The sequence below is a fragment of the Glycine max genome, chromosome 13, assembly GCF_000004515.6.
Source record: "Glycine max cultivar Williams 82 chromosome 13, Glycine_max_v4.0, whole genome shotgun sequence".
Classification (NCBI taxonomy): domain Eukaryota; kingdom Viridiplantae; phylum Streptophyta; class Magnoliopsida; order Fabales; family Fabaceae; genus Glycine; species Glycine max.
The window spans coordinates 14,492,095-14,516,315 of record NC_038249.2 but is presented as its reverse complement, the minus strand read 5'-3'; the positions used below and the strand labels follow the sequence as shown (position 1 = coordinate 14,516,315).

Genomic DNA, 24,221 nt, shown 5'->3' with positions numbered 1-24,221 from the left:
TCTGGGGAAATACTTTTTAAAAGAACCCCAGATGAGAAAATTTGCCCACATTCGCAATGCCTAACAAAGGATTGACTAAATTTTAGAGCAAACTATACTATGCCCTCACCTTTTTTTTTTTGAATTACGCATATATATATATTTTTTATTTCTCCACAAACACTTTCTAATGCTTACAAATATGACACTAATACCCTTTAATATTTGAACAGAAAAAAACTCAGGGGTATTAGTGTAATTTGATCTAAATTCTAAAACCCATGGCAACTGAACTCGCAGGTTGAGAACCGTTAAACCCTAGCTTCTTCTTCCTCTTCGATTAGCGTCTTCGTCTCTCGCACTTCGTTTTCACCTTCAACTCGCAGAAGAAAGAGAGTAGTAAAAGGAAGCAAAGATGAATATGAACGAAGAGAGTGGTGAAGGAAGCGCGAGGAGGGTCCAAGTGCGCTTCGTGACGAAGTTAGGCGAGCCGTACAAAGTTCCGACCACTGCCATCGCCATCCCCGCCGACCTCGCTCGATTAGGCCTCTCCTCACTCGTCAACGCACTCCTTCAATCCAACGGTAATTTCAATTTCTTATTTTCTAATTTGGTTAATTTTAGATGATTGATGAGTTTTGGTTAATATTGTTGCTGGTTGATTTTTGCAGACGCTGACCATCAGCCGGAGCCGTTTGATTTTTTAATCGATGGCGAGTTCGTCCGGATGTCGCTCGAGCAGTTTCTTTTGGCCAAGGGAATCTCTGCGGTAATCATTTTAAAACGATTATTACAATTCCAGTTTTCACTATATCTGTTGTTGTTTGATAAAGTCTGTATGATAGAAAAGTGAAACTACAAATTGATTTTATGTATGTACTGTAAGAGAATGCATTTTTTTTATGGAGGTGTTTGGAACGAAGTTTAATGGAATGGGGTTTAGCTTTAGGAACTAGTTGTTTAGATAAGTAGGACTAGGAGTGCTTGATTTATCTCTTGCATTCCAGTGATTCATTTTATTTTTTGTATTTTCTTTTGTTAAGGGTTTGCTTTGACAGCATCAATGTGTGTATATCAGTGAAGCAAATAAATGCTATGCTTGTTATGGTGATAGTGTCAAATGGGATGATGCAGTGGAATGGGGGGTGCTTGTGAAGGAAGTTGCGGCTGTAGTATACTTGTTGCTAAAAAGGGGATAGTTCAGGTTGTCAGTACAATATGACTGTAACAGTGGTAGGTGACAATTGCCATGTATTGATTGACTTTGACTCAGTTGGACTTGGATCAATTGCTAAGTTGACTTTTTAAGATAATTGGTTCCTATGAGTGTATTCAATAATTCAACACTTCAATCAATTTTTCTACTAGACATTGAAAGATGATGCTCATCATGAACATTCTGTACTTATGTGAATTCAACACAGATCTTACATTAAACAAAATTTGAGGTTTCAATCATGTGAAACCGAATGATCTACAACCTTATGCCATTTAGTCACTTACAAGGAAGTTGTTGAAATTTCAGGTATTGAAATTGGGTATACAAACAATAACTTATCAATTTCTTTAATCTTTATTTTTTAACATAGGAAACAAACCATTGTTACTACTTGCTATGATGTCATAGGATTATAGCTAACAGTTTTGAATAATCAATTATAGGAAAGGATATTGGAAATTGAGTACGCAAGGGCTGTGGCTCCGCGGAAGGAGGAGGACCCTTCTCTACATGATGATTGGGTCAGTGCTGTTGATGGTTCTTCTTCTCGGTAAGCTTGCAAATGTGTAATAGTTTGATGGAAAATTTTCTCAAAGACTTGTAGTAATTCAATTTTTCCATAATGATCCTAGTCCGTGTTAATGCGTTCTCTATTAACTCTTATGTTTATTAATGCTAGCAACTGGCGATATGCCAAAATTTGTATGAGAAAATCCTTTTGTTTTACCATTGTTTGTGAAAGATTTTACTGAGGTTGGATGGTTGAATTTAAGTTAGTGTGATTGGTTTTTATTGGCTTCCCCTGATTTTTTAATCATATTTGGTGCATGGTGATGATGGCAAGAGTGATTGCTTATTGGTGTAAACTTTTGATAATGTAGGGTTTGAGTACATCACACTATCAGATATTCACTGTTTGAGGTTCATTTTTGCATTGTGGTTGATAGCAGTAGCCAAAGAACACAACCTAACCCTCTTTGTGAATAGGTTCTTTAATTAATGTTTTGGCCATTGGATGAATGAGAGTAATTGTAAAGCCTTTATGTTTGTTTAACCCATGACTTTGTGTAATTTTCATTGGCTAAAATATACTACCTCTGGTCCTATATATAAGAAACACCAATAAAAGTAGTTATATTGGTTACTTTGTCACAAATTTTAGTTTTATTCCATGACTACCCATGGTTACTTTTCAAAGATAATTTTTCAACCAATGAGCTTAACTTGTTTTGTTGATAGCTCAATAAAGACATCACTTTTATGGGAAAATAAATGTAATCATTAGGGGTAAAAAGGAAATTTAGCAATAAAGTTATCATATGTTTCTTATAATTAGGACCAAGAAAAGGTTGCATTTTGTTTCTTATATATAAGACCGGGGGTAGTAATAATTTTGGTTCTATTTTAGTAAGTTGAATGATTTTTGTACCTGTATGCCCTTTGACAAAGAATTTAAAGTCGAGTGTTACTATTTCTGCAGGTTCTTTTTGACCGGATGTTATGATGGTTTAGGGAGGTAATAATCTTGCACAGTTTTGTTCTTTTAGAATTATTGGCATGTTTTATTATTGATTAATATTATCATTTGATTACTTTCTTCATCTACTGAGCTTCGACCACAATATGATTAAATTGTATTTTAGGGTATGGAAAGGTGCTGGATTATGTACCCATATATTGGAGGGACATAGTGACGCAATTACTTCCATTAGTATCATCAATCCCAAAGGTATAGAGACAAGTATATTCTCCTACATACTGCCAACTTTATTCTGTTTATTTTTCTGATTGCCAGTTGTCAATTTTATGGTAATATGTAATTTATTTCTGATGAGAAAATGATAAAATTTTGTATCTAACAGTATACGAAATCTTATGGCTGTTTTGCCTTGGCTATCAAGATCAAAGTCATTCTATTAAATTAGCTGTTTAGGGTTTTCTCTTTCCCCTCTTCTCGGTTTATGACTTCAAAATCTGTTTTGTAAAACAAATTTAAGAAATTATTTATGAGAAGAGACTTAAAACGAAATCTGTTTTGGTAATTTTGAATTGAAATCTGTTTTAGAAATAGTAAATAAAAAAACTTGTTAAAATTGTTTTCAAAACATGTTTTGATAACTAAAAAAATAGAAAACAGGAAACTCATTTGATAGTATTATTGTTTTATGATTTTTAAATTTATTGAAAACTTAGATATATATTTAAATATGTTTTAGTCCCCATCAAGGATTAAAATCACACATTTTTAAAGATGAAAGTAGCATTGTCTTTTACTAAATGCAAGGACTAAAAAATACCACCATTTCTTTCTTATATAAAGTAACAAAGGTTGTAATCTGCTGGGTGAAAGTTACTCACTCAAGCATTCTTTTCAAAAAGGCTTGCATTCTGAACTTATACAAATTAATATGTTAGTTTAATTTCAATTTTGATAAATAAAAAGGGTTCCCTAGGAAAATCTGCTTGAGGGGTGATGTCAACAAATTATTTTTTAATTTAATCACAATATTGGAATAAGTTTTACTCCAAAAAATGATAAGATTTTGTTAATAATTAAAGTGTAAACAAACTGTTAAATTAGTATATGTATTATATATTAGTATATGTCTTGTAATAGTCAGTCCTTTCGTATCTTTTTCTCTGCTGTAGCCATTTGATAAGATGCTTAGTCTGCACCTCTCTATATACCTATATACTGTTTGGCTTTTGTATGATAATATAAGAAGCTTCAGCTGCGTGAGGGTCACTCGAGCAATATTTTTCATATTAATAGGCAATTAAGGCACCCATTAACATAATTAGCAGGGCACCAACATAACATCGTGGGCAAGTGTGATAATCATATCCTGAAAAATGCTTACATGCTTGCAAGACAACAAAAGTTTCAGAAATGATAAAGAGAAGATATTTAAATAAATGCCATTAATGAAAACTGTAAATTCTCCGCTTATCCGGGTGTTTTGTAGATTTTAAAGCAAAAAACGAAAACTGAAAAGCAAAACATCTTAAAGCTGTTTTTGTTTTTTTACTTTAAAAAATAAAATAGGAGGTAGTTTTAAAAAACAGTTTTATAAAACTCATCACTCAAACAAGATTTTTAATTTTTAATTTAAAAAACTAGAATTTTTTGAAAAGAATAATCAAATGGGCCCTTAACATTTTGTTCTTTCCCTATTCCTATATAGGATTGGGCTGATTATGTTTTATTTGATATTAGTTAGTATTTCAATGCTTTAATTTCCTTAAAATCACTTACATTTATACCACAAGATAAAATATGTCTTGTCTCTGCTAGTGACTATGCTTATATTATATGTGCAACAGAGCAAGGTTGTCAAGATTGAATTTTTCAGCATTGAAACTGAATCCCGCAGGGGAGGGGGGGGGGGGGGGGGGGGGTTGTAGGATTGTAACACATTGTAAGATTCAATTAAAATGCAAAACTATACGTGTGTATGTGCATAGAAAACGACATATTTGGGTTTTTTGGTTGGGATTTGGGAAAAGCTTGTTGCAAACATTTGTGGTCCTTTCTTTGTGTAATCCATATGTTATATTGTTCCATAATATAGTTGCATATTATTGTTATTGAATTGTTCCAAGATATCAAGATTTGTACTGCATTCAGGTGAGGAAACTGTTACAGTAGCTACTGCTTCGAAAGACAGGACATTGAGGCTATGGAAGGTAAAATAAAAGCTGTTGAGATACAGTTCCTTATGCTGTGCTTATGCTTACTATGTTATGTTTTCCCATTTGTGTTAAAGCTCAATGCTGGGGATCATGTAAACAATCCTATGAGGGTTAGGGCTTACAAAATCTTGCGTGGTCATAAGTCTTCTGTACAGTGTGTTGCAGTGCAGACTGCTGGAGAGATGGTTCGTATTTGCTTTTCTATTTTTAACTTCTCCACTTTTTTTCTCCTTGTATGAGTAGAGTAATAGTAGTGTGTAGCATTAGTCTTCTTCTATTGTGTTTCATAGGTTTGTTCAGCTTCTTGGGATTGCACCATCAATCTATGGCAAACTAATGACTTTAATGCGGAAGATGACCTAGTGTCTAAAAAGAGAAAAATTGGAGCTCAAGTTGAGGAGTCCCAACTAGAGGTTTGTAGATTTTCATTACACCTTATTTTTTTTATCTTCTTGTGCAGTTGAAATTGGAATTTTATGTAGTCACATATATTTCTTCCCAACATTTTGTATTTAGAATTTTGTTAACTTCCAAGGGATGGTCATAGATGGCATTTTACACGTCCTTCTCTGACATGTAATTGATGCTTGGAATAGTAAAAAGTTAAGGTTGTTGCTGACTTTCTGTATGTATTTTCTACCGGTTGAATGTGAAGTATCAAGGTTACAGTTTATGCTGGCGCCAGAGGTCATGGAGGAGGATGTTTTTGAAACTATTCTAGAAGAAATTTGACCATCTAATTCTGAGACAAGTTAAAAATTCTTCTAATATTATTGTAGACCTGTAAAATTGTTAAATGAACCTTGTAGATTTTGTTACTATTTCCCCCTGAATTGGTGTTTCTTTTCTGTTTGATGTACCAATCTTTTGTTTTCATTGACAAATAAGTTTTCATTAATATTTATCTGTATTGTAGGGAGAGGCTTTTACTACCCTTGTGGGCCATACACAGTGTGTGTCTGCTGTGGTTTGGCCACAACGGGAGTCAATTTACTCTGCATCTTGGGATCATTCTATTAGGAAATGGGATGTTGAGACAGGAAAAAACTTGACAGATTTAGTAAGTTGAAAATTGATGCTCTCTCTCCTCTACTTTAAAATTGTACTCATTTGAAGTGTTAAACTGTTAATTTTTGTCTTTAGGTCAAGCTGTGACATCTTACCCTTTGATGCTCTGCCATTGATTAACTATTTGTGGGTAGTCAGGCAGCTAAAATTGGTCGTTTCTTAATGTCGTTGTAGCGATGTTTAACTTATTTGTTTCTCTAGATAAGGTTTTGTCTACTCTTTAAATTAGTGTGTGCTAGTTCTTCAACTTTTTTTTCCTCATTATGATATTTTTACATGGTTCAAATAGTTTGTTGTCTTGTTATGAAGCAATCTTGGCTTTGGCCCTTGGTTATACTTAGTTTAGAATAAGTGTGTTGAATCAACTGCAATATTTTTTCATCTAACAAATAATTTTTAGTGCTTACTGTGCTGGAGGAAGTGGAACCCTGTCATGGGCATAACTCTGATTGATGAATGCGATGTTTTCTGGTTATCTATTTTGTTCATTTATTGTTCTAAATTATTTTCTATACAAAATTATTGTTGAAAATGAATGTTTGACAATCTGAAGTAGAAGAGAAACTCAATTAAAAAAGTCAGAATTTTAGATTACATTGTCTTCCATGTACAGTTCTGTGGGAAGGTTCTCAACTGCCTTGATATTGGTGGGGAAGGTTCTACTCTGATAGCTGCTGGTGGTTCTGATCCTGTCATTAGGATTTGGGATCCTCGTAAACCAGGTCTGTTAAACAAAGCTAATTATCGTTTTCTCTCACCTCCATAGTCAATCACATGCATGATAGTATCTTATAAAGCGTTTATTTCTTCCTGCAGGCACTTCTGCTCCTGTTTTTCAGTTTTCTTCTCATATGTCTTGGGTTTCGGCTTGCAAATGGCATGATCAGTCTTGGTTTCATTTACTTTCTGCATCCTATGATGGGAAAGTTATGTTGTGGGATCTGAGAACTGCGGTAATATATCTTTATTCTGCCAAGAAATTTTTACTCCTTACGCGATTATATATCCATCTTTGGGCCTTTTCCTGATAATTTTCTCCATTAATGTTGCAGTGGCCTCTTTCAGTCATTGAATCGCACAGTGATAAGGTATACCACTTTTTTTTCCATGTTTCAGCATAACAAAAATACCTCTCCACAACTGACAACATCTTTCTTTTATGCTCAAGAAGAGCCAAAATTGTCGTTAATAGAATTGTCATTTATTTAACTCAGGTATTGTCTGCTGATTGGTGGAAAAGTAACAGTGTTATCAGTGGTGGAGCAGACTCAAAACTTTGCATTTCTTCAGAAATTCCTGTACAATAGGGTAAACTTCGTTCATATTATGGCTGTCTTTTGTGATGGTGGGATAGGGGCAGATATTTATTATATGTAGAGAACGGGTCAAGTTTTTTGGCCAATTTTGTCTTAGGCACAACTGCCAAGTGTTTTATCAGTTGTGAACAAAGTCTTATTTTGTGTTGCTAACGGCTATGGATGTAAGCACTTGAAATTATTCATATTTTGCTACTCATTGTGCATGCAAATCTTCAACATTTTACTTATTTGTGTTGTACAGTTTGTTCATTTGGATTGTTTTAGCATTCATATTGCTAAAATACTCTACAGTAATCCTCCATCATAAAGCATAGTGCTGTGGCATCTTGTTGGAGGTTTGCTTTTGCCTGTCTGTGGTTTAGATCTCGGTTGAGTCCATGGAATGCTTAAATTGCTTTCCTCCTACTATTCATGTGATACTAACTAACTACCCTGAAACAAATATTTTGTTGTATGGTGCGCTATGGAGAATTAGTGAAGAATGAACTCACCATCTTTGTCTATGATGCAGTATCAATCATCTTTGGGATGCTAGATCCCAATACCAACTGTGCTGCTGATGCAGGACAGAAGGCTGCCCTTCTAATTCTCTTTTTCTCTGAAATCTTAACTGCCCATCCAATGCTCTGATAAGCAAGCTAGGACACATGTAATCTTCTCACTTTCTGATCTATTTACGCATTCGATTAGCTCCTTAAGTCATTCGATTATCATGTCCAAGTATAATATCAATTAAGTCATTTACAAATTTGTTCTTTAGACTATTTCTAAATGAATTTGGCTTGTTTAAGGTGTCTTTACGGGCTTAGTCAATATTGATCCCGGACTATATAGTTGCCTCTGAGTCAACCATGTCTCATAGATGAATCGTTGGCTTTACAAGCGTAACGTTTAAGTAAACTTAATATTTACCTTAGAAGAAATATAAATACATTTGTTTGGTATCATAGAATGACAATGACATTCTCATAAAAAATGTATCACAATGAAATTAAAATTTGTATTAAATATTTTAATAAGAAAATCAATTCAGAAAATTTTGTCATAATAAAATGTAATAATTGTATTAGAATTAGTATTAGCTCATAATTCAAAATTTTAATGAAATGTGATAAGTTGTTAGAATTTGTAATCAATGCCATACAATTATAAATTAATTTAATTAGAAGTTGCATATTATAATTAAGAGACATAATTTGATTAAAATTTCAGTATTGGAAGAATAATATAGTATGAAAATATTATTAAATATAAATATCAGAACCGAATAATGTTGCAGTGAAAATTAAAAATTCAGTATTGAATGAGCGAATAAAGTGTTACATAATTGAAAAGATTATTTTTTTAGCTAATGGTAATAACTAATAATAGATTTTTCAATTTAATAAGATGTTGACACAACATGACTCATAACAGTAGAAAAAAAACAATGAATCTTATATTAATAAAAATAATAATTTTTTTGACAGGTAGGAAACTTATTTCTTTTCATGTATAATAAGTACACTTATACAATTGGAAATATGCTAAAAAAAAAATATGGTTGTTAGTATAAAACCTAAATGTCCTAACTAGAATGTGAAGAACTTGGTTAACTTGCCTCTAAACTCACCGGATAAAAAGAGAGTTGGTTAACAGTTTTCATGTATAGAATAAAAAACTCTGAAGCTCCCTTGAAACGAGTGTGTAGGACATCCACAACAGTTTTGTAGTCAGATTCGAATTCAATGACAATTTCGGTGAGATCTAGTTGAGGTATCCATTTTAATGCTTGGAGAAGAGCCCATGCTTTCGCCTCCCTCGGGTTCGGACTTCCACTTGTTGCTACCGTCTTCGCGCGAACAAAAGCTCCATTGTGATCTCTTCCCAGCTCCATATATACCTCTGTATTGAAAAATTGCTGCATCAAAATTGACTTCAAATGCATTATGCACTGGTTTGACCCCTCGTGAGGTGATGTTGTGATCATGTTTGAGTGTTGAAGCTGTTGCTGACTCTCGGGCCTTGGACCATGCATTCTGCTAGAAATTGCAACACATGAGAAACAGAAACGCTTGGAGGAAGCATTTTATTCTCCCATATTTTCTCATTCCAATGCTTCCAAATGCACCCCAAAATGATGGTGAAAGTTTGAAGATGAGTACCTTTGCTGATTGTGCTCCTTGCATGTTTGTGTGGACTGTATTCCAGAGGCCAGTAGTTTCTTAAACTTTCTTGACTTGATCACTTCCAAAAAAGATATGCCATTCATTTTCCAGATTATTTTCACAAAAACTGCAACAAGGTGGACAAGATACTCTGTAGTCGCGTACGTGTGGGAAGACAAGATCTTTGGGTGCACCAAAGGAAGTGCTTCATTTTGGGAGAATATTGAGGTTCCAAAGAGAAGTCTAGCTTTCATTCACTTTCAGATGATCATTGCATATTAGTTTCTCCATTAAAAAGTGATATGCAGTCTTGACTGAATAGTTGCCCGAGGCTGTAAACTTCCAAACAATGTTGCCATTTTTAGCTTGTTTACGAGAGGAAATTTTCTTGATTTCTTGCGCATCTTCATCATTAAACAGATTCACGATTGTGTCCATATGCCAGCAGCTAAGATCATGGTCAATAAGAGAGCTAACATTTAAGGATTCAAGACCATTAGGCGGAGTTGAAGAGATGAAAGACTTATATGGTTTCTAAGCCAAGGTTAAGACCAAATGTTATAAGGATATGCATTTTTGGAGAAGTGGTTTAAGGACACAAAAGCTGATTGTTCTAAGGATATGCATTTTTGGAGAAGTGGTTTAAGATGATTGGCTAGGGTCTTAGAAATAATTCTTAGAAATAATTTTGTAAAGGACGTTGCACATGGATATGGGTTTGAAGTCTTTTCATGGAATTAGGGTTAGGAATCTTGGGAATGAGGACAATTGAAGTTTGATTAATTTGTGGGGGGAAAGAGCCATTTTCAAGCTAAGGTTGCTACTCTGAAAATATCTAAACCACAAAGGTTCCAATTTATTTTTGTAGAAAGGAGGGTTCAAGCCATCTGGGCTAGGTGATTTATTATAGTCCATTTGAAAAAGAGCATCCCTAGACTCATCAATGGAAAAAAGAGCAAGAAGGGAGGTGTTAAAGGAACATGATTCACTATTTCACGAATTTCAACTAAATTAAAGTAAGATTTTTCAACATTACAAAGTTCATTTATGGTTTGTGACAACCATACCATCATCATGAGTGAGGGAGACAATAGTGTTGATCTTCTTTCTTGCAGAAGCATATGAGTGAAAAAAGTGAGAATTCATCTCATCGTCTCTGAGCCAGTAAACCTTTTCCCTTTGTTTCCAACAGGACTTCCTGTGCAATCAGATTGTTTAGCTTGTCCTTTTTCACATTATAGCAATTTGCTGAATCTTCATAAGATGCTTCCCTAAGTTGTTCCATCTCTCTTCTACAAAGGTCAAATTGTGATCTAAAAGAAATTTTGACTCGGCGGCCCCATGAGTGCATGTAAGAGGAACCACTTTCGAGCTTCAAGATCAAATTGTCATTTGAGCCATTGTCTATCCTTCCTTAACGACAACATCTAGAGATGGTTCCAAAAGCCAGGAATTCTCAAAACGAAATTGCTTACGAAAAGATTTCCTGCAATTGGCATCAAGCAAAAGATGGATGGGTGAGTGAACAAATGAATGAGCAAGTTAAACTGAACAAATGAATTTAAATAGTATATAATAACTTATATTGTTCTCCACTGCAGTGCATATTGGCAAATGATCGTTATTTTGCCTAAGAAAAATGTTGTCATCTGATTTTATTCGTTACACAATAGGCCTAATAACTACCTAAAAAGAATTATTAACAAATCAGTTGTACTTTCCAATACATTAACATTAGCATTAGTCACGAACATCAATATTTTAATTATACAATATGCATCCATGTTTGTATTGAACAATGATTTGAAAGGATTTGACGATACTCCACAAAGTAAATCCAAGACTCCTGCTAGGTGGATTGTTGTTAAAAGTAAGTCATTTAAATAATGCTTCTAATTATATTTTATTATTGTGTAGACTAATTTGTACTTAAATTTGAATATTTAAATTTCATAATGTATTTAGTGTAATAGACAAAAAAGAAGCACTGAGTGCGGATATTACATCATGCGCTGGATGTTAACTATAATCTTAAGAAGTTTCAATAATAATTGGGAAACAATAATTGTTTAATTCAAACCTATTTCATTTTGTTATAATTGGTATTATATATTATTAACTTATATTTTATTATATCATGCAGTATTTCAATGATGCTAGACCATTGGAACCAGAGAGATTAAAGACGTTTTTCATCCAGTGGGCAAGCTACTATTTGAAAGTTAAAAAATAAATAATTAGTGTTTAAGTAATTTTGGAATTGTAGTTTAGTTAATTTACATTTTTTACAATTCATGTAATGTATGCACATTAAATATTCTCTTAATTCATAGTAAATATTCAATTTTTATGAAATTTCTGCTAAGAACTGCTTGAAAATAGATTGAAAATTATCTGTTGTGATTCTACTTTTAAATTTACAGGTTAATTTGGGATAATTTAAAAAATAGACAACATATTAGAAAAATCTAAAAAACAACATTGACTTTTAGTAAAAATCGATGTTGATGTTTATAATTAAAAATCGATGTTAAATTGTAAAAATCGATGTTGGTGTCAAATAACAACATCAATTTTTAATAAAAACCGATGTTGGAGAGTACAAATAACATCGATTAGAACTAATAACCGATGTTGGGAGTACAAATCAACATCGGTCTATTCTAAAAACTGATGTTGTATGTATATATTAACATTAGTTTTTGTAAGAACTGATATTGTATTTATAAGTTAATATAGATTTTTGTCAAATGATAATACTACAAAGTATCAAAATAGAAAGACACTCCTAAATTTTAAAACATAAAGACATTAACCAATCACGCTGCTATGTTGCAAAAGTTATTCACCTTAACACGAGTTATAATGTTTTTAAAAAGTATAATAAACTAAAGCAAATCATAGGTCATGGTAATCAATCATCCATGTCTTCATTGTCATTGTTGTTCTCTCCCTCAACCTCAACAGATTAATTAATCAAATTACCATTTAACATAAGCCCTGAATTTTCTGCACCCATCCATTCATCTCTTAGCTTGGCTCATCTCGTGTCTCATCATTTGATCCTCATTATCTTTTCTTTGGAGTGCAGCCTGTAAGGCCTCAACTTGAGCCTTCAATTCAGCAACCTCCCCTACTGAAGCTTCATTAGTACAATTGAAATGTAAAGTAGTACATAATTTGACAATATATAGCAGCTTGAGATCTCAATCCAAATATGCGTCATTTCCCGTCGATGCCTCCCACAACATCTTTTTCTCTCTTGGATAGATTTGTTTTCTTTTCCCTTTCTGTGAGAAATTAATTTTCTTTTGTGTTATGCTAAGTTGAACATTTGTTTGAATTTATTATAATTAGACTTTCAAGCCGTGCAACGCTCTCGGGTTTTTTTAAATTATATATATCATTTTATATTTATTTATTTATATATATAATTTAATTATCTATTTAGTTATTATAGTTTTTAAAGTTATCTCTTTTATTTCATATAGTTACTAATTTCAAAGAAAAATATATGTATAGTTAAGAAAAATATATTAAGAATATCAAAGTACAAGATACTCTAACTTGAATACAGTGTCATACAAGACCATATCAAAGAAAATAAAGAAAAGATACGAGATTATATTATTTGTCTTGGTCTTACACCAAGCTGACGATTGAAACAAAGAAAACCTTGTGAACATTTCAATCATTCGAAAAACATACTAATTGTTGCTTGAGTTTCATGACCATCTTAAGTTTAATTTGGTCACGTTGTTCGTATGTTATTTTATCAACTTTGGACTAATATATTTCTTCCAGCTAACATAATCAATATGCATAAAGTGTCAATCCTTATTCTTTAAGCCAGTTGACAAGCCTATTAAGATTCTCTAATGATCGACCTCCATTGGTTATGTTTTTCATAACTTTGTCCTTCAATTCCAGAGACCTTGAATTTATGTTCTCATCATTAAAGAGTTGGTCTACTTTTCTTTTTAACTCCATGCGTGACACGAGTCCATTTTTATCTTTGTCAACTCCCAGCCCGACCTTCAACTCATCACAAATATATGCTTTGTTATAAAGTTGGTCTCCAAAATATGGCCAGCACAATAAAGGAACCCCATTAGACAAACCTTCCATGGTAGAATTCCAACCACAATGGGTAAGAAAACAAGCTATGGTAGGGTGGTTTAGCACCTTCTGTTGAGGAGCCCAACCAACAATCTTACCTTTACTTCCCAAGAATTCATTAGGGTATACCCTTTTATTGTCTTGACGCACAACCCAAAGAAAAGGTCTATTGGTGAGGTCAATTCCAAGAGCTAGTTCATTGAATTGGTTTTGATCAAAATGAGTGAAACTACCAAAGGCAACATACAAGACAGAACCATGAGGTTGTTGGTCGAGCCAACTCATACAAGAGAGATCTTCTTCCCAGTATTGTCCGATTGATTTTGCAGTTGCAATTGTGTCACCATAACTTCTCAACAATGGACCAATTGGCACAAGCTTAGGAATAGAGGATAATGGCCCAGGTTCAAGTTCATTTGTGGTGTTGCAAAGCCACCATTCAGTCAGATTCAAACTTCGTGTACACTGAATCAAATATTTAATTACTATTTTACCGTTTATTGTGTCGCCCATATTCAACCAAAAAAAGTCTCGTGGGTCCATCTCAGGTATACCTTGTGATATGTGAATTGTCTTTTTCGTGGTTAGTGTTAGTCCTATAATGTAAAACAAAATTAAATAAATACCAATTTATAACAAATCTATTGAGAAGATATAATAAAGTTGGCTCATAGTTGGAAAAGGATGAAAGGAGAAGTCATAAATTCAAATCCTCTATAAATATCTATATTGAGATTTATTATGCTTCTCTCTTGGGTTTCAATGGCAATAAAATTTGCTTGCTTCCTTAATCAGCTGAGTAATAAGTGAGCTTTAAAAAGTAAAGACTTGTGTGGATAAACTTCTGGTTAAACATTTATAAGAAGAAGAAAAAATTATAAAAAAAAAATGCAATACACTTTTAGATAAACTAAAATTAGTTTATGTATAAATTAATAATAAGCTTTTGGAGAAACTAATAATATGATAAGGTTTCGACAATTAGTTTATTCAAAAGTTATAATTTTAACTTATAGGAAAAAAAATATTTTAGGATTAATTATTCATTTAGTCCTTATAGTTTTCAAACTTATTTCTTTTAGTTCTTATATTTAATAAGTGAATTTTTTAGTTCCTAAAATTTAATAAGTAAATTTTGAAGTTCTTAAAGTTTACATTTTAATTCCCAAAAGATTTTTTTCGTTAAATTTTTTTAACTCCGTTAGTTAATGAATTTTGACAACAAGGACCTTTTAAAAATTAAAATATAAACTTTAAAGATTAAAAAAAATTCACTTATTAACTATATGAACTAAAAGTAATAAATTTAAAATCTATAAAAACTTAATGGGTAATTAAACTCATATTTTATTTGTTATTCTTCTTTTCTATACAATAAGTATTTATAACAAAATGAAAAATATGTATTCGATTCCTAATAAATATGAAATTTTTTTATTCATTTTTTAATAAATATTTTCTTTGGATTGAGTTTCTAATAAGACAAAAAATTTATTTTTATCCTTTGACACTTTTTTTAATTCATAATTATTTAACAAATTTTATATTTATTTTTTGATAAATTTTTTATTTGTTATTAATCTTTTTCAAATTGATTAATAATAAATAAATACAAAAATAATTGTTAACAATCACAAACATATTTTATTCATAACAAAATTTGTGCCCATAGAGCCCAAATAAAATCAAGCAAGTTCGAATATATAGGAAAATATATGATATTCTTACCACCATCAGAATCTATGATCCCATCATCGATAAGCTTGGGGATGTTGTATAGAAGGCCAAATAAAGCTGCTGGTGAAGCCCACAACAGGGCTCCTTTGATTCCCAGTTTACTCCCAACATCCAAAGCCCATCCCATGCAGAAATCTGCAACAATTAAGCTGATTCTGTTGTCACCATTCAAATGAACATCCTCTATGAGCTTCTCAAGCATAGTTGGCATGGTGTTTTGCATAGCATCACATAACTTGCCCGCATCGTTTCGGTCATCATCAGGTCCTAAACCATCGGGGATAGAAACCAACTTTAGAAGTGATTCGTCAAGGCTATCTTGTTGCTCGCCCATGGAACCTACCACTCGCTTGTGGTCGAAGTCCGTGTTCACAAAAATGACTTTGCAACCATGCTCAACCAACTTTTCTGAGAGGGTCATCAAGGGATTGACATGCCCTTGAGCTGGATATGGTAAAGCTAGCACAGTTGGAATGCTCATGTTGTATATACATTTCTTTAAAGCCGATGGTGCATGTGTCTTATGTAGCTTGGCTGGTGGGATATAATAATTTCAAGAAAAATCTGTGATTAAATAATCAATTTAGTAATATATATCTCATTGTGATTTTTTTAGTCTATATACATGTATTATATTTTTTGTTTTAGGAATCCTTTTTAACTAGTAGCTATTTATATTGTTTTTTGACTAGTAGCTATTTATATTTTTCTTCCTTTAATTTGGAACATATATTTGGCAAACTTTTTGTTTTTGTTTTTGGAATTGATATTTGGCAACCTTTGTTCCGTGGTTGAAAGTTTTACCCGAGAATGTTACAAATGAAAAAATTTAAGAGAAATACTTAATGGTACAAATAAATTTAAGTGCATTTGCTGTTGCAGATGCTCTGGCTGGGATAGGCTCTCATAAGGACCAATTGTCTCCTGAATGGAGTGACCCACCTGATCATATTTAATTTGGCTCCTCTAGGATTTGACTCAACTTAGTGGACTTACACTTCCTTTTTCTTTTTCTTTTTTTGGATACACAACTTACACTTCCTATAAGTCGATCTCTTTTTAATTTGCTTTGCTTTGTTTTTTATTCCTAAGTACCCAAAAATAAAATAAAAAATATGGCACGAATTTGACAAAACATATAACGTGGATTCCTTCAAATTCACTTTTTCTTAATTTAAATATATGCCATTGAAGGAAGTTATATTCAATTAAGATTTTAATAACTTTTGTAGTATTCAATTAGTATTTTTAAATCATATAAATAAGTCTTTTAATATTTAATTAAATTTTTTAAATATTTTCAGGAAGACAATAAAATTTGATGATATTTAATTATTTTTTTTATAACTTATAAAAAGTTTTTTGGTATTAAAAAATATATAAATTATCATAGATTATATCTTAAAAAAGATTTTCATGGATTTTATCAATCAAATTCTTAAGATTTTGTTAGAATTTTTTTTTCTTTTATAATTGGTCAGCAAACTTTTTGTCCTTTCATCATACATACTTTCTTTTCTCTTTAATATTTTTTAAGATTTATGTGTCATATATATTTGTCTTATTCTTTTGAAATAAAAAAATGTAAAATATACTATTTTTCTTTAGTTTTTAAAATTAAATTAATGTTTGTCTTATGTGCCAAGTCTAACCATTTTTTCTTATATTGATTATATTCATCACCCGCTGCTCGATATATTATTTTTACGATTGTCACTCTTAAAACTTAGTAATCCTCTACTCATTTTTATTACTTCTTTTTAGTATATGTATATTATTACACCTCATTTAAATATCTAATTAGATTTATCATGAAATAATTATAATAATTAAAAAATAAATAAAAAAATAACGTATAATTTAAAATCTATTATTCATATCCAAAAAGTAAGAATGAAAAGACGTTAATGTACACAAGATTTGTATATGAGAATATAAAATTAGAATTAATATAATTATTAAAAGATTAAAAAATTTATATTAATTTTTTTTTATCCAAACTTCAATATTTCATATTATTTTTTTCACTAAATCTTGTAATTTTGATTATGTGTTTAAAAATTCACATAATACTTTCAAACCTTATAAATTTATAAATTTCTTTTAAATTTTTTAAATTCTTATGACATAAATTTATTAAAATTTAAATATTATAAAAAATTTATAAAAAAAAATGTGAAGTTATAATATTCTTAGAAATTTTTTAAATCTATAAGTTTTTTTTATAATAAAATAATATTTTAAAATTCCAACCCAATACACCCGAAATATAAACACATATTTTCCTGGGTTGTTCTTACTCAATATATTCAAACTGTTTACAAGTGCTCAAAATTTAAAAGCCGCTACTTATATTTGTATTAATAAGTCTTTATTTAAATGTAATATCATGTAAACTGCAATGATAAATAATTATGTTATGCATTGTTATAGAACATTAAATAAATATTGACATATTATTATTTATATATGTATCCGTTGATAAAAATCTAAAAAAATATTTACTTTTTTATTTATAAAAAGGAATATTATCGTGTTTATTTATAACAATAAAAGTAAATAAAAAGTATTTATTATCTGAAAAATATAAAAGAATCATTCAGTATTTAATTTATTAATAATTTAGTGTATTTAATATTATATAAATAATACTTTCATGCTGTGGTAGAAAAATTCCTTGTATAATTTGTGGCCGACGGAGAGATAAGCCATCGACACGTGCCATCATTCAAATACTTTCCAGTTTTTCCGGATGATAAGCTCCTATAATATACTTCACAATTGCACGTTTCTTTATGAATGTTACCCTCTTGTTTGAACTTTAGAAGGTCACAATCGCACATTTCTAGTGACATCGTGATTTTTCTTGTCTTATTCTCTCCATTATTATTATTTTTATTTTTATTTTTTAACTAGTTAATTTTAATTATTACACAAAAATGACTTTGCAACCATGCTCAACCAACTTTTGTGAGAGGGTCATCAAGGGATTGACATGCCCTTGAGCTGGATATGGTAAAACTAGCACAGTTGGAATGCTCATGTTGTATATACATTTGTTTTGATTAACAGCCTCTACTCTTTAGTTGGCTTAAACATAGTTTGCAAATTCACGGCTATCAGAGTATGAATTTGTTTATACATATACTGATCTGAAAGTAAATAATGTTTGAGTTAGCTATCTGTCATGATGGTGTAGTTATGGTGGAAATGCTTATTAGTTGGTGCTGGTTGTGATGTGTGCACCAACGATAGTGTGTGGCTTAAAGTCGTTGGTGCATATGCCTTATGTGGTCCTGGGAATGAAGCTTGGGTGTGATTGATGTGTTCATAATCATCTATTATTATATCTAAGAAAATTAATAAATTTAGTAATACACCTTATTCTGATTTTAGTCTATGCATCTAAGAAAAATTTAAATAAGTTTTTGAAGTAGTTCAAAGTCTCATTTAACTTAACTATTTTTTTTACATTTTATTTCCTAAATAACTTATATACTTATATGCTTATTTAAACATATTTTTAGTTCTTATAAATATTGATAAATTTATTTGGTTTTTTATTTTAAATTGTTGCTTTTTAGTCTGTTATTTTTTAAAATATGTCACAATTAAATTTAATTAATAACTCTGCCAATTAGACTTAACGATATCTAACTTTTTGAGCTAAAAAACCATTGTAAAATATGAATTATAAATTATAATTTGACTTTTGTTTGATTCACAATAATTTGGAGGACAAGACAACACTATTAGGAAATAAAGTTTTAATATGATTTTTTTTTTTTACTTTTAACATCGATTTTTATCGAATGTTGAAACTATCGGCGTTAACATTATCAATGTTAACATTAATTTTCATAAAATCGATGTTAACATACTCAACACATTAGTTTTTAAGAAAATTAATGTCGTATAATAAGCAATAAATAAAAAATGTAAAATATGCAAAAAATAAATTGATTTTTCTAAAAACCAATGTGGTGCATAAATAAACATCGATTTTTAGAAAAATTGATATTATGGTACACTTGACAAAATTGATTTTCCTACAAATCGATGTTGTGGTGTACTTACAATTCAAGATTCAATACAACAATTAATCGAGATTGTCTGGAAGAATCATTGTATTGAATCTCAAATGAAAAACTAAGATTCACGTGTAATAAACATAATTTGTATATAAAATAATAATCATTAATCACATAACACAAGTTATAAAAATATTCATAACAAAAAAAACTATGAAAGACATTCGTACACAATAATAATTTATGTCGTGATGATGATGCAAACAGAGCAAAAGAAAAAGTAGTACTTACAAATTACAATTACAATTGCAAAAAGTTATTTAAAGGGCTAAAATGAAAAGCTCATATTTTATAGAACCAAAATGTTATTTAACTCTAAAATAAATTATAAAATTATAAAAAATTTCATAATATCATTATTTTGATAATGATAAAGAATTCAAATAATTTGTATGAATTCTGAACTTTAAATTAATTATTGTTTTATACACTAAAAATTACATATGAGCTTTTATATTGACTTTGCTCATGTTTTTACTAAGGATGGACACTGCTTTTCAAATTTTTAAACATTTTCACCAAATCATCTAACCATTTAACAAATTCATATTAACGTCAATTTAACAAAAAAAGATTAAGGTAACAAACTCATGTTATTTTTAAATATGTCATCATATTTTTGTTGGCATTCATTTTATAAGAAAGGAAAGTTAACATATGGGTATTAGAGCCATTCTTTCCCATAGTGCAAAACAAATCAAATTGTTTTCCATTTGTTCCATAAAATCGTCGCGGCACAAGATAGAACAAATATCTTGGGAGATAATTAAAGCTCCAAATTTTGCTACTTGGTAAATCAAAGTACAATGTGTTGTCCCGCAAAATAAATATTCAAAAGATAAAATTCTCCTTACTATTTTTTGCACGTCTCTCACTCTTTATCGTTTTTTGCTTGCTCTTTTGTCTTTCTGCACCATGGGCATGTCCTTCTACTATTTATTTGATGTTAGTTCTTCATTCAAGAATCGCGGTTTCCTCTCTATTCACATGTTGTTTTCTTATCTTTCGTCGAGACATCAATTGTGGTTTCACGTTTGAAAGATGCTTTCTCACAATAGCATATGTAATTTCATTAGAGTTATGTAAAATTTTCACTTGTTGAATAATGGAAAACTCTCTTTACCTCTGTTTGAGTTTTATTTTGTGTTTGTCAGGTTCCCTCTTCATCTCTAGCTTTTTGAATCCCTCTTTTATTGTCAATATTTTGTTCAATTTCAATTTGACTTGTAATTTGGTGCTAGATCATTCCATGATCACGTGATTTGAGAATCCAAAGTGGGGTTAGTTTCTTGATAACTCTCTTAATTTTTTTTAAAGCCAAATCTGAATAATACTATTTAGATCAATAACTGGTACAAGTGGTAAAATTACAGATCAGAATACAAAAGCATGTAGTCCTTTTGATACAATTAAGCATCAAACCACCTAGTTAAAAGTGCAGTTCAATATGCTTCAGCAGTTGGAAGCCTTATGTATGCTCAGGTTTGCACTAGACCTGATATTGCATTCGTTGTTGGAGTTTTGGGAAGATATCAAAGTAATCCAGGTATTGACCACTGGAAAGCTGCAAAGAAAGTGATGAGATATCTTCAAGGAACAAAGGATTACATGCTCATGTACAGACAAACTGATTGTCTGGAAGTGATTGGTTACTCCGACTCAGACTTTGCTGGTTGTGTTGATTCACGAAGATCAACATCTGGTTATATTTTTATGTTAGCCAGTGGAGCTGTATCTTGGAGAAGTGTCAAACAAACCTTGACTGCTACTTCCACTATGGAGGCTGAGTTCGTTTCTTGTTTTGAGGCTACCTCGCATGGTGTATGGTTGAAGAGTTTCATATCTGGCCTTGGAGTTGTGGACTCTATTTCTAGGCCATTAAAGTTGTATTGTGACAACTTTGCTGCGGTGTTTATGGCTAAAAATAACAAAAGTGGAAGTCGAAGTAAGCACATCGACATCAAGTACTTAGCCATAAGAGAACTTATTAAAGAAAAGAAAGTGGTCATTGAACACGTCAACACTCAGTTAATGATTGCTGATCCTTTAACTAAAGGCATGCCATCAAAGAATTTTAAGGATCATGTAGTACGAATGAGACTTGGTTCCATGATGTAATTTCATTGTACGTACATTAGTTATTTTCAATGAAACTCTAATTCAGTTAGATATTTTCTCATATGGTTTTGTGCACATATTTATTTATTTTGAGAAAAATCATTCGGTTTAGATATAGAATAAACATATGGTTTATTCATTAAGTTGAGAGCTAGTGTTGAGAGACTCGATATATTGTGGTACATGGAAGATACTACTCATCATCAGAGGACCTATCGCCATGACTCATATATTATGTTTATTGTTATGGTTGATGTTGAGTTAAATGGACCAAGCGGGAGAATGTTGGAATCCCACGTTGCATTCACGTCCCACGTTCCTTTTTTATTTTTTTTATTTTATTATTTTGGAACATTTAGTTATTTTGAATCTGGTCCATTTTCCATCCACATTCATCCCATATCTTTGCAAATATATTTGCAACCACCTTCAGTAACAAATCACGTACCCCTCATTTATCTCACGTACTGATAACTTCTTATCTCCCGTCTGATACCTTCCTATCTCACGTTCTGATAACAACAAGTTGAGAGCTCTCGGATGGACAAACTCTATAAATAGGATGAAGTACTCTCAGTTTTGTATCACCAAACCCACTTCTCTATTCAGAAAAAATACACCATCTATTCAGAGTGAGTAAGGGTCTGGAAGAACAAAACTGTCTTTCAGGTTCGTGTGTGCGCCACTTCCCGTTCAATTTGCAATGGCGCTCGTAATTTTTTTTTTTAATTTCCGCTGTTTGATCTAAATATGCTATTTAAATTTATTTGCATGTTTAGATCAGTATATGTATATTTTTACATTGGCATAATCATCATTAAGAGAAAGACAACGATGACGTTTCCTGAAATGGCCTTTCCCAAGAACCGTCTTTGAATCAATAGGGTTGAAAACACTTCTACCAAGTATGAGGTCTTCATACATATGAAAGTTAGAAAATGTCGAGACATGTAAACATTATGCAGGGATAAAGTAGGAGTAAGTGCAATTGAACCCGCTATAGTGACTGGAACAGGATCTCCATTTGTTGTTACAATACTATCTTTTGAGGGTAAACGTTTAGTTTGAAAAAAGACGAATCATATGCCATATGATCTGTAGCTCCCGAGTCATTTACCCATCCAGTATCTTGACCAGTGGAGACCATTAAAGTGACACAAATAGTACCTGAATTATCAGTTGGCTCAGTCACATCAACCTGGTTGAGAAAAACAACAAATTGGTGTCTTGAACTTTGGAGGAATTTACAGAACTACCTTGACTTGTTGCTACAGCAGCAATTCCAGCTACATAATCAATGAGTTTTGCTTGTCCTGAACGCTTGCCTTTAGCTCTCTTTTGCCTCCTCTTCTCCAAGAACCATTCGGGATAGCTGTGAAGTTCAAAGCAAGTTTCCTTTTTATGTCGAGTCGCATTGCAATGACTGCATCGGATTTTGTCTTTCTTGGCTTCATCAAGGTCCCGCAAAGAACGAGGTCGCATCCCTGAGGCAGTTTTTGAAACCATTGCATGGATTATTCTACTACAAAATCCTTCCTTCCAAGCATAGTTTCTTGCCCCTGAAATTCACAGAGGATAATATGGCAACATTCTTCAAATCTCGGGAGCGGTTTCTTTCAAAGAATGTCACTTTCAAATTGGATTGAACTGTTGGTCAAGCCCGTTGAGAAAATCAAATACTCGATCCTTGTTAAGATCGTCCATACAGTTTTTTACATCTGCTGCACACACTCCATTCTACTTGGGCATCGCTTATCCATTTTGTTGAATCTGGGTTGCATTACAACACAGTTCATAATGTTGGGCTTCATCTTCTCCGTCATAGAACATTTGGGTAACGTAATACTATCCCAAATGTCTCGAGCAGTTGGTAACTCAATAAACATACCAATAAGATGAGGTTCCATGGTTTTCGACAACCATCCCTGTGCAACCGCATCTTCGATGACCCATTTGGAATAACTAGGACCGTCTTCTCCGACTTTCACAGTTTTTTCCATTCAAGTAGCCAAGTTTATTCAAGCACGCAGCATGAACCTTCATCATCTTTGACCATACATTAAAGTTTCTGTCGTTCAATTAAGGGTATGATGTTGATATTGGATGACTCAAAGGAGTCAGAGCTAACATTCTAACTTGAGACAGGTACAATCTTTGCTTCTTAAGCCATTACAGCTTATTTGGTTTTGAGGAGTCTAGGGTTTTAGGAAAGGAGAAAAAAATTGACCGTAATTCTTTCTGATACCAAGATACAGAAAAATGTTTTCTGTTCTTGTACATTATGCTTATTACTAGAAAGTATATAAATATGCAGTTCTAATTAAAGTAATTATAGTAACTGCACATGAGAATAATTCTAGGGATCCTTATTACAAGAAAAAAGAAGAAGAAAATAACGAAAATTTACATATTATCTCCTTGACTCATGCCAACATTAGCTACTAGATTTATTGACAGTTTCGATAATAAAATGGATGCGGTGATAACTAATTTTGGAAAATGGTGGCCAAAATGCCAGATCTTTCACAGCTAGATCCTTCAAAAAGAGATTTTAAAGAATTGGTTTAAAAACTGGGATTTAGTGAAGCCCCAAGAAATTGACTTGGCTTTAAAGTTTGCTAAAAACCCTGAATATCAGAAGTTTCTTTGGAAGTTCAAGGACCAACAAAGAATGAATTATGTCAAGAGGTTATCAGATAAGGCGATGAAGGAGCAATTGAGGATGATATTT

The 24,221-nt window shown here is 31.7% G+C and overlaps 2 protein-coding genes and 1 non-coding gene across 4 annotated transcripts; 1 reads left to right on the top strand and 2 right to left on the bottom strand.

Annotated features, from left to right (window-relative positions):
• The first annotated feature begins 206 nt into the window (after positions 1-206).
• Positions 207-7,474, top strand: LOC100811859 (ribosome biogenesis protein WDR12 homolog). Of its 2 annotated transcripts, XM_003543900.5 has the most exons (13): positions 207-563; positions 651-748; positions 1,642-1,748; positions 2,679-2,714; positions 2,842-2,927; positions 4,827-4,885; positions 4,966-5,076; positions 5,182-5,304; positions 5,808-5,951; positions 6,573-6,681; positions 6,776-6,912; positions 7,012-7,047; positions 7,174-7,474. In XM_003543900.5, exons 1-13 carry the CDS (start codon positions 395-397, stop codon positions 7,264-7,266), a joined length of 1,308 nt encoding a protein of 435 aa, XP_003543948.1. In that variant the 5' UTR covers positions 207-394; the 3' UTR covers positions 7,267-7,474. The 2 variants fall into 2 exon arrangements, with proteins under 2 accessions (XP_003543948.1, XP_006593692.1); XM_006593629.3 differs by lacking the exons at positions 207-563; positions 651-748 and adding an exon at positions 1,104-1,212.
• Positions 7,475-12,942: 5,468 nt separating this feature from the next.
• LOC100793076 (UDP-glycosyltransferase 83A1) lies at positions 12,943-15,993 on the bottom strand. The gene is made up of 2 exons (XM_003543822.4): positions 15,273-15,993; positions 12,943-14,140 (listed from the first exon to the last, which is right to left on the bottom strand). The coding sequence occupies exons 1-2, from the start codon at positions 15,760-15,762 to the stop codon at positions 13,263-13,265; spliced, it is 1,368 nt and encodes a 455-aa protein (XP_003543870.1). The 5' UTR covers positions 15,763-15,993; the 3' UTR covers positions 12,943-13,262.
• Positions 14,682-14,809, bottom strand: MIR10186H (microRNA MIR10186h). Its single transcript, NR_161719.1, has one exon. It is a non-coding gene; the product is annotated as a microRNA MIR10186h (primary transcript).
• Positions 15,994-24,221: the final 8,228 nt, after the last annotated feature.

What these genes read in the sequence shown, in the direction of transcription:
- LOC100811859 (XM_003543900.5), top strand. Translation starts at nt 395, where the DNA reads ATGAATATGAACGAAGAGAGTGGTGAAGGAAGCGCGAGGAGGGTCCAA. An exon ending in GAAAAAACTTGACAGATTTA is followed by an intron (nt 5,952 to 6,572) that starts GTAAGTTGAAAA and finishes TTCCATGTACAG; the next exon opens with TTCTGTGGGAAGGTTCTCAA. An exon ending in TTGAATCGCACAGTGATAAG is followed by an intron (nt 7,048 to 7,173) that starts GTATACCACTTT and finishes TATTTAACTCAG; the next exon opens with GTATTGTCTGCTGATTGGTG.
- LOC100793076 (XM_003543822.4), bottom strand. Translation starts at nt 15,762, where the DNA reads ATGAGCATTCCAACTGTGCTAGCTTTACCATATCCAGCTCAAGGGCAT. An exon ending in GATCATAGATTCTGATGGTG is followed by an intron (nt 14,141 to 15,272) that starts GTAAGAATATCA and finishes TTTACATTATAG; the next exon opens with GACTAACACTAACCACGAAA.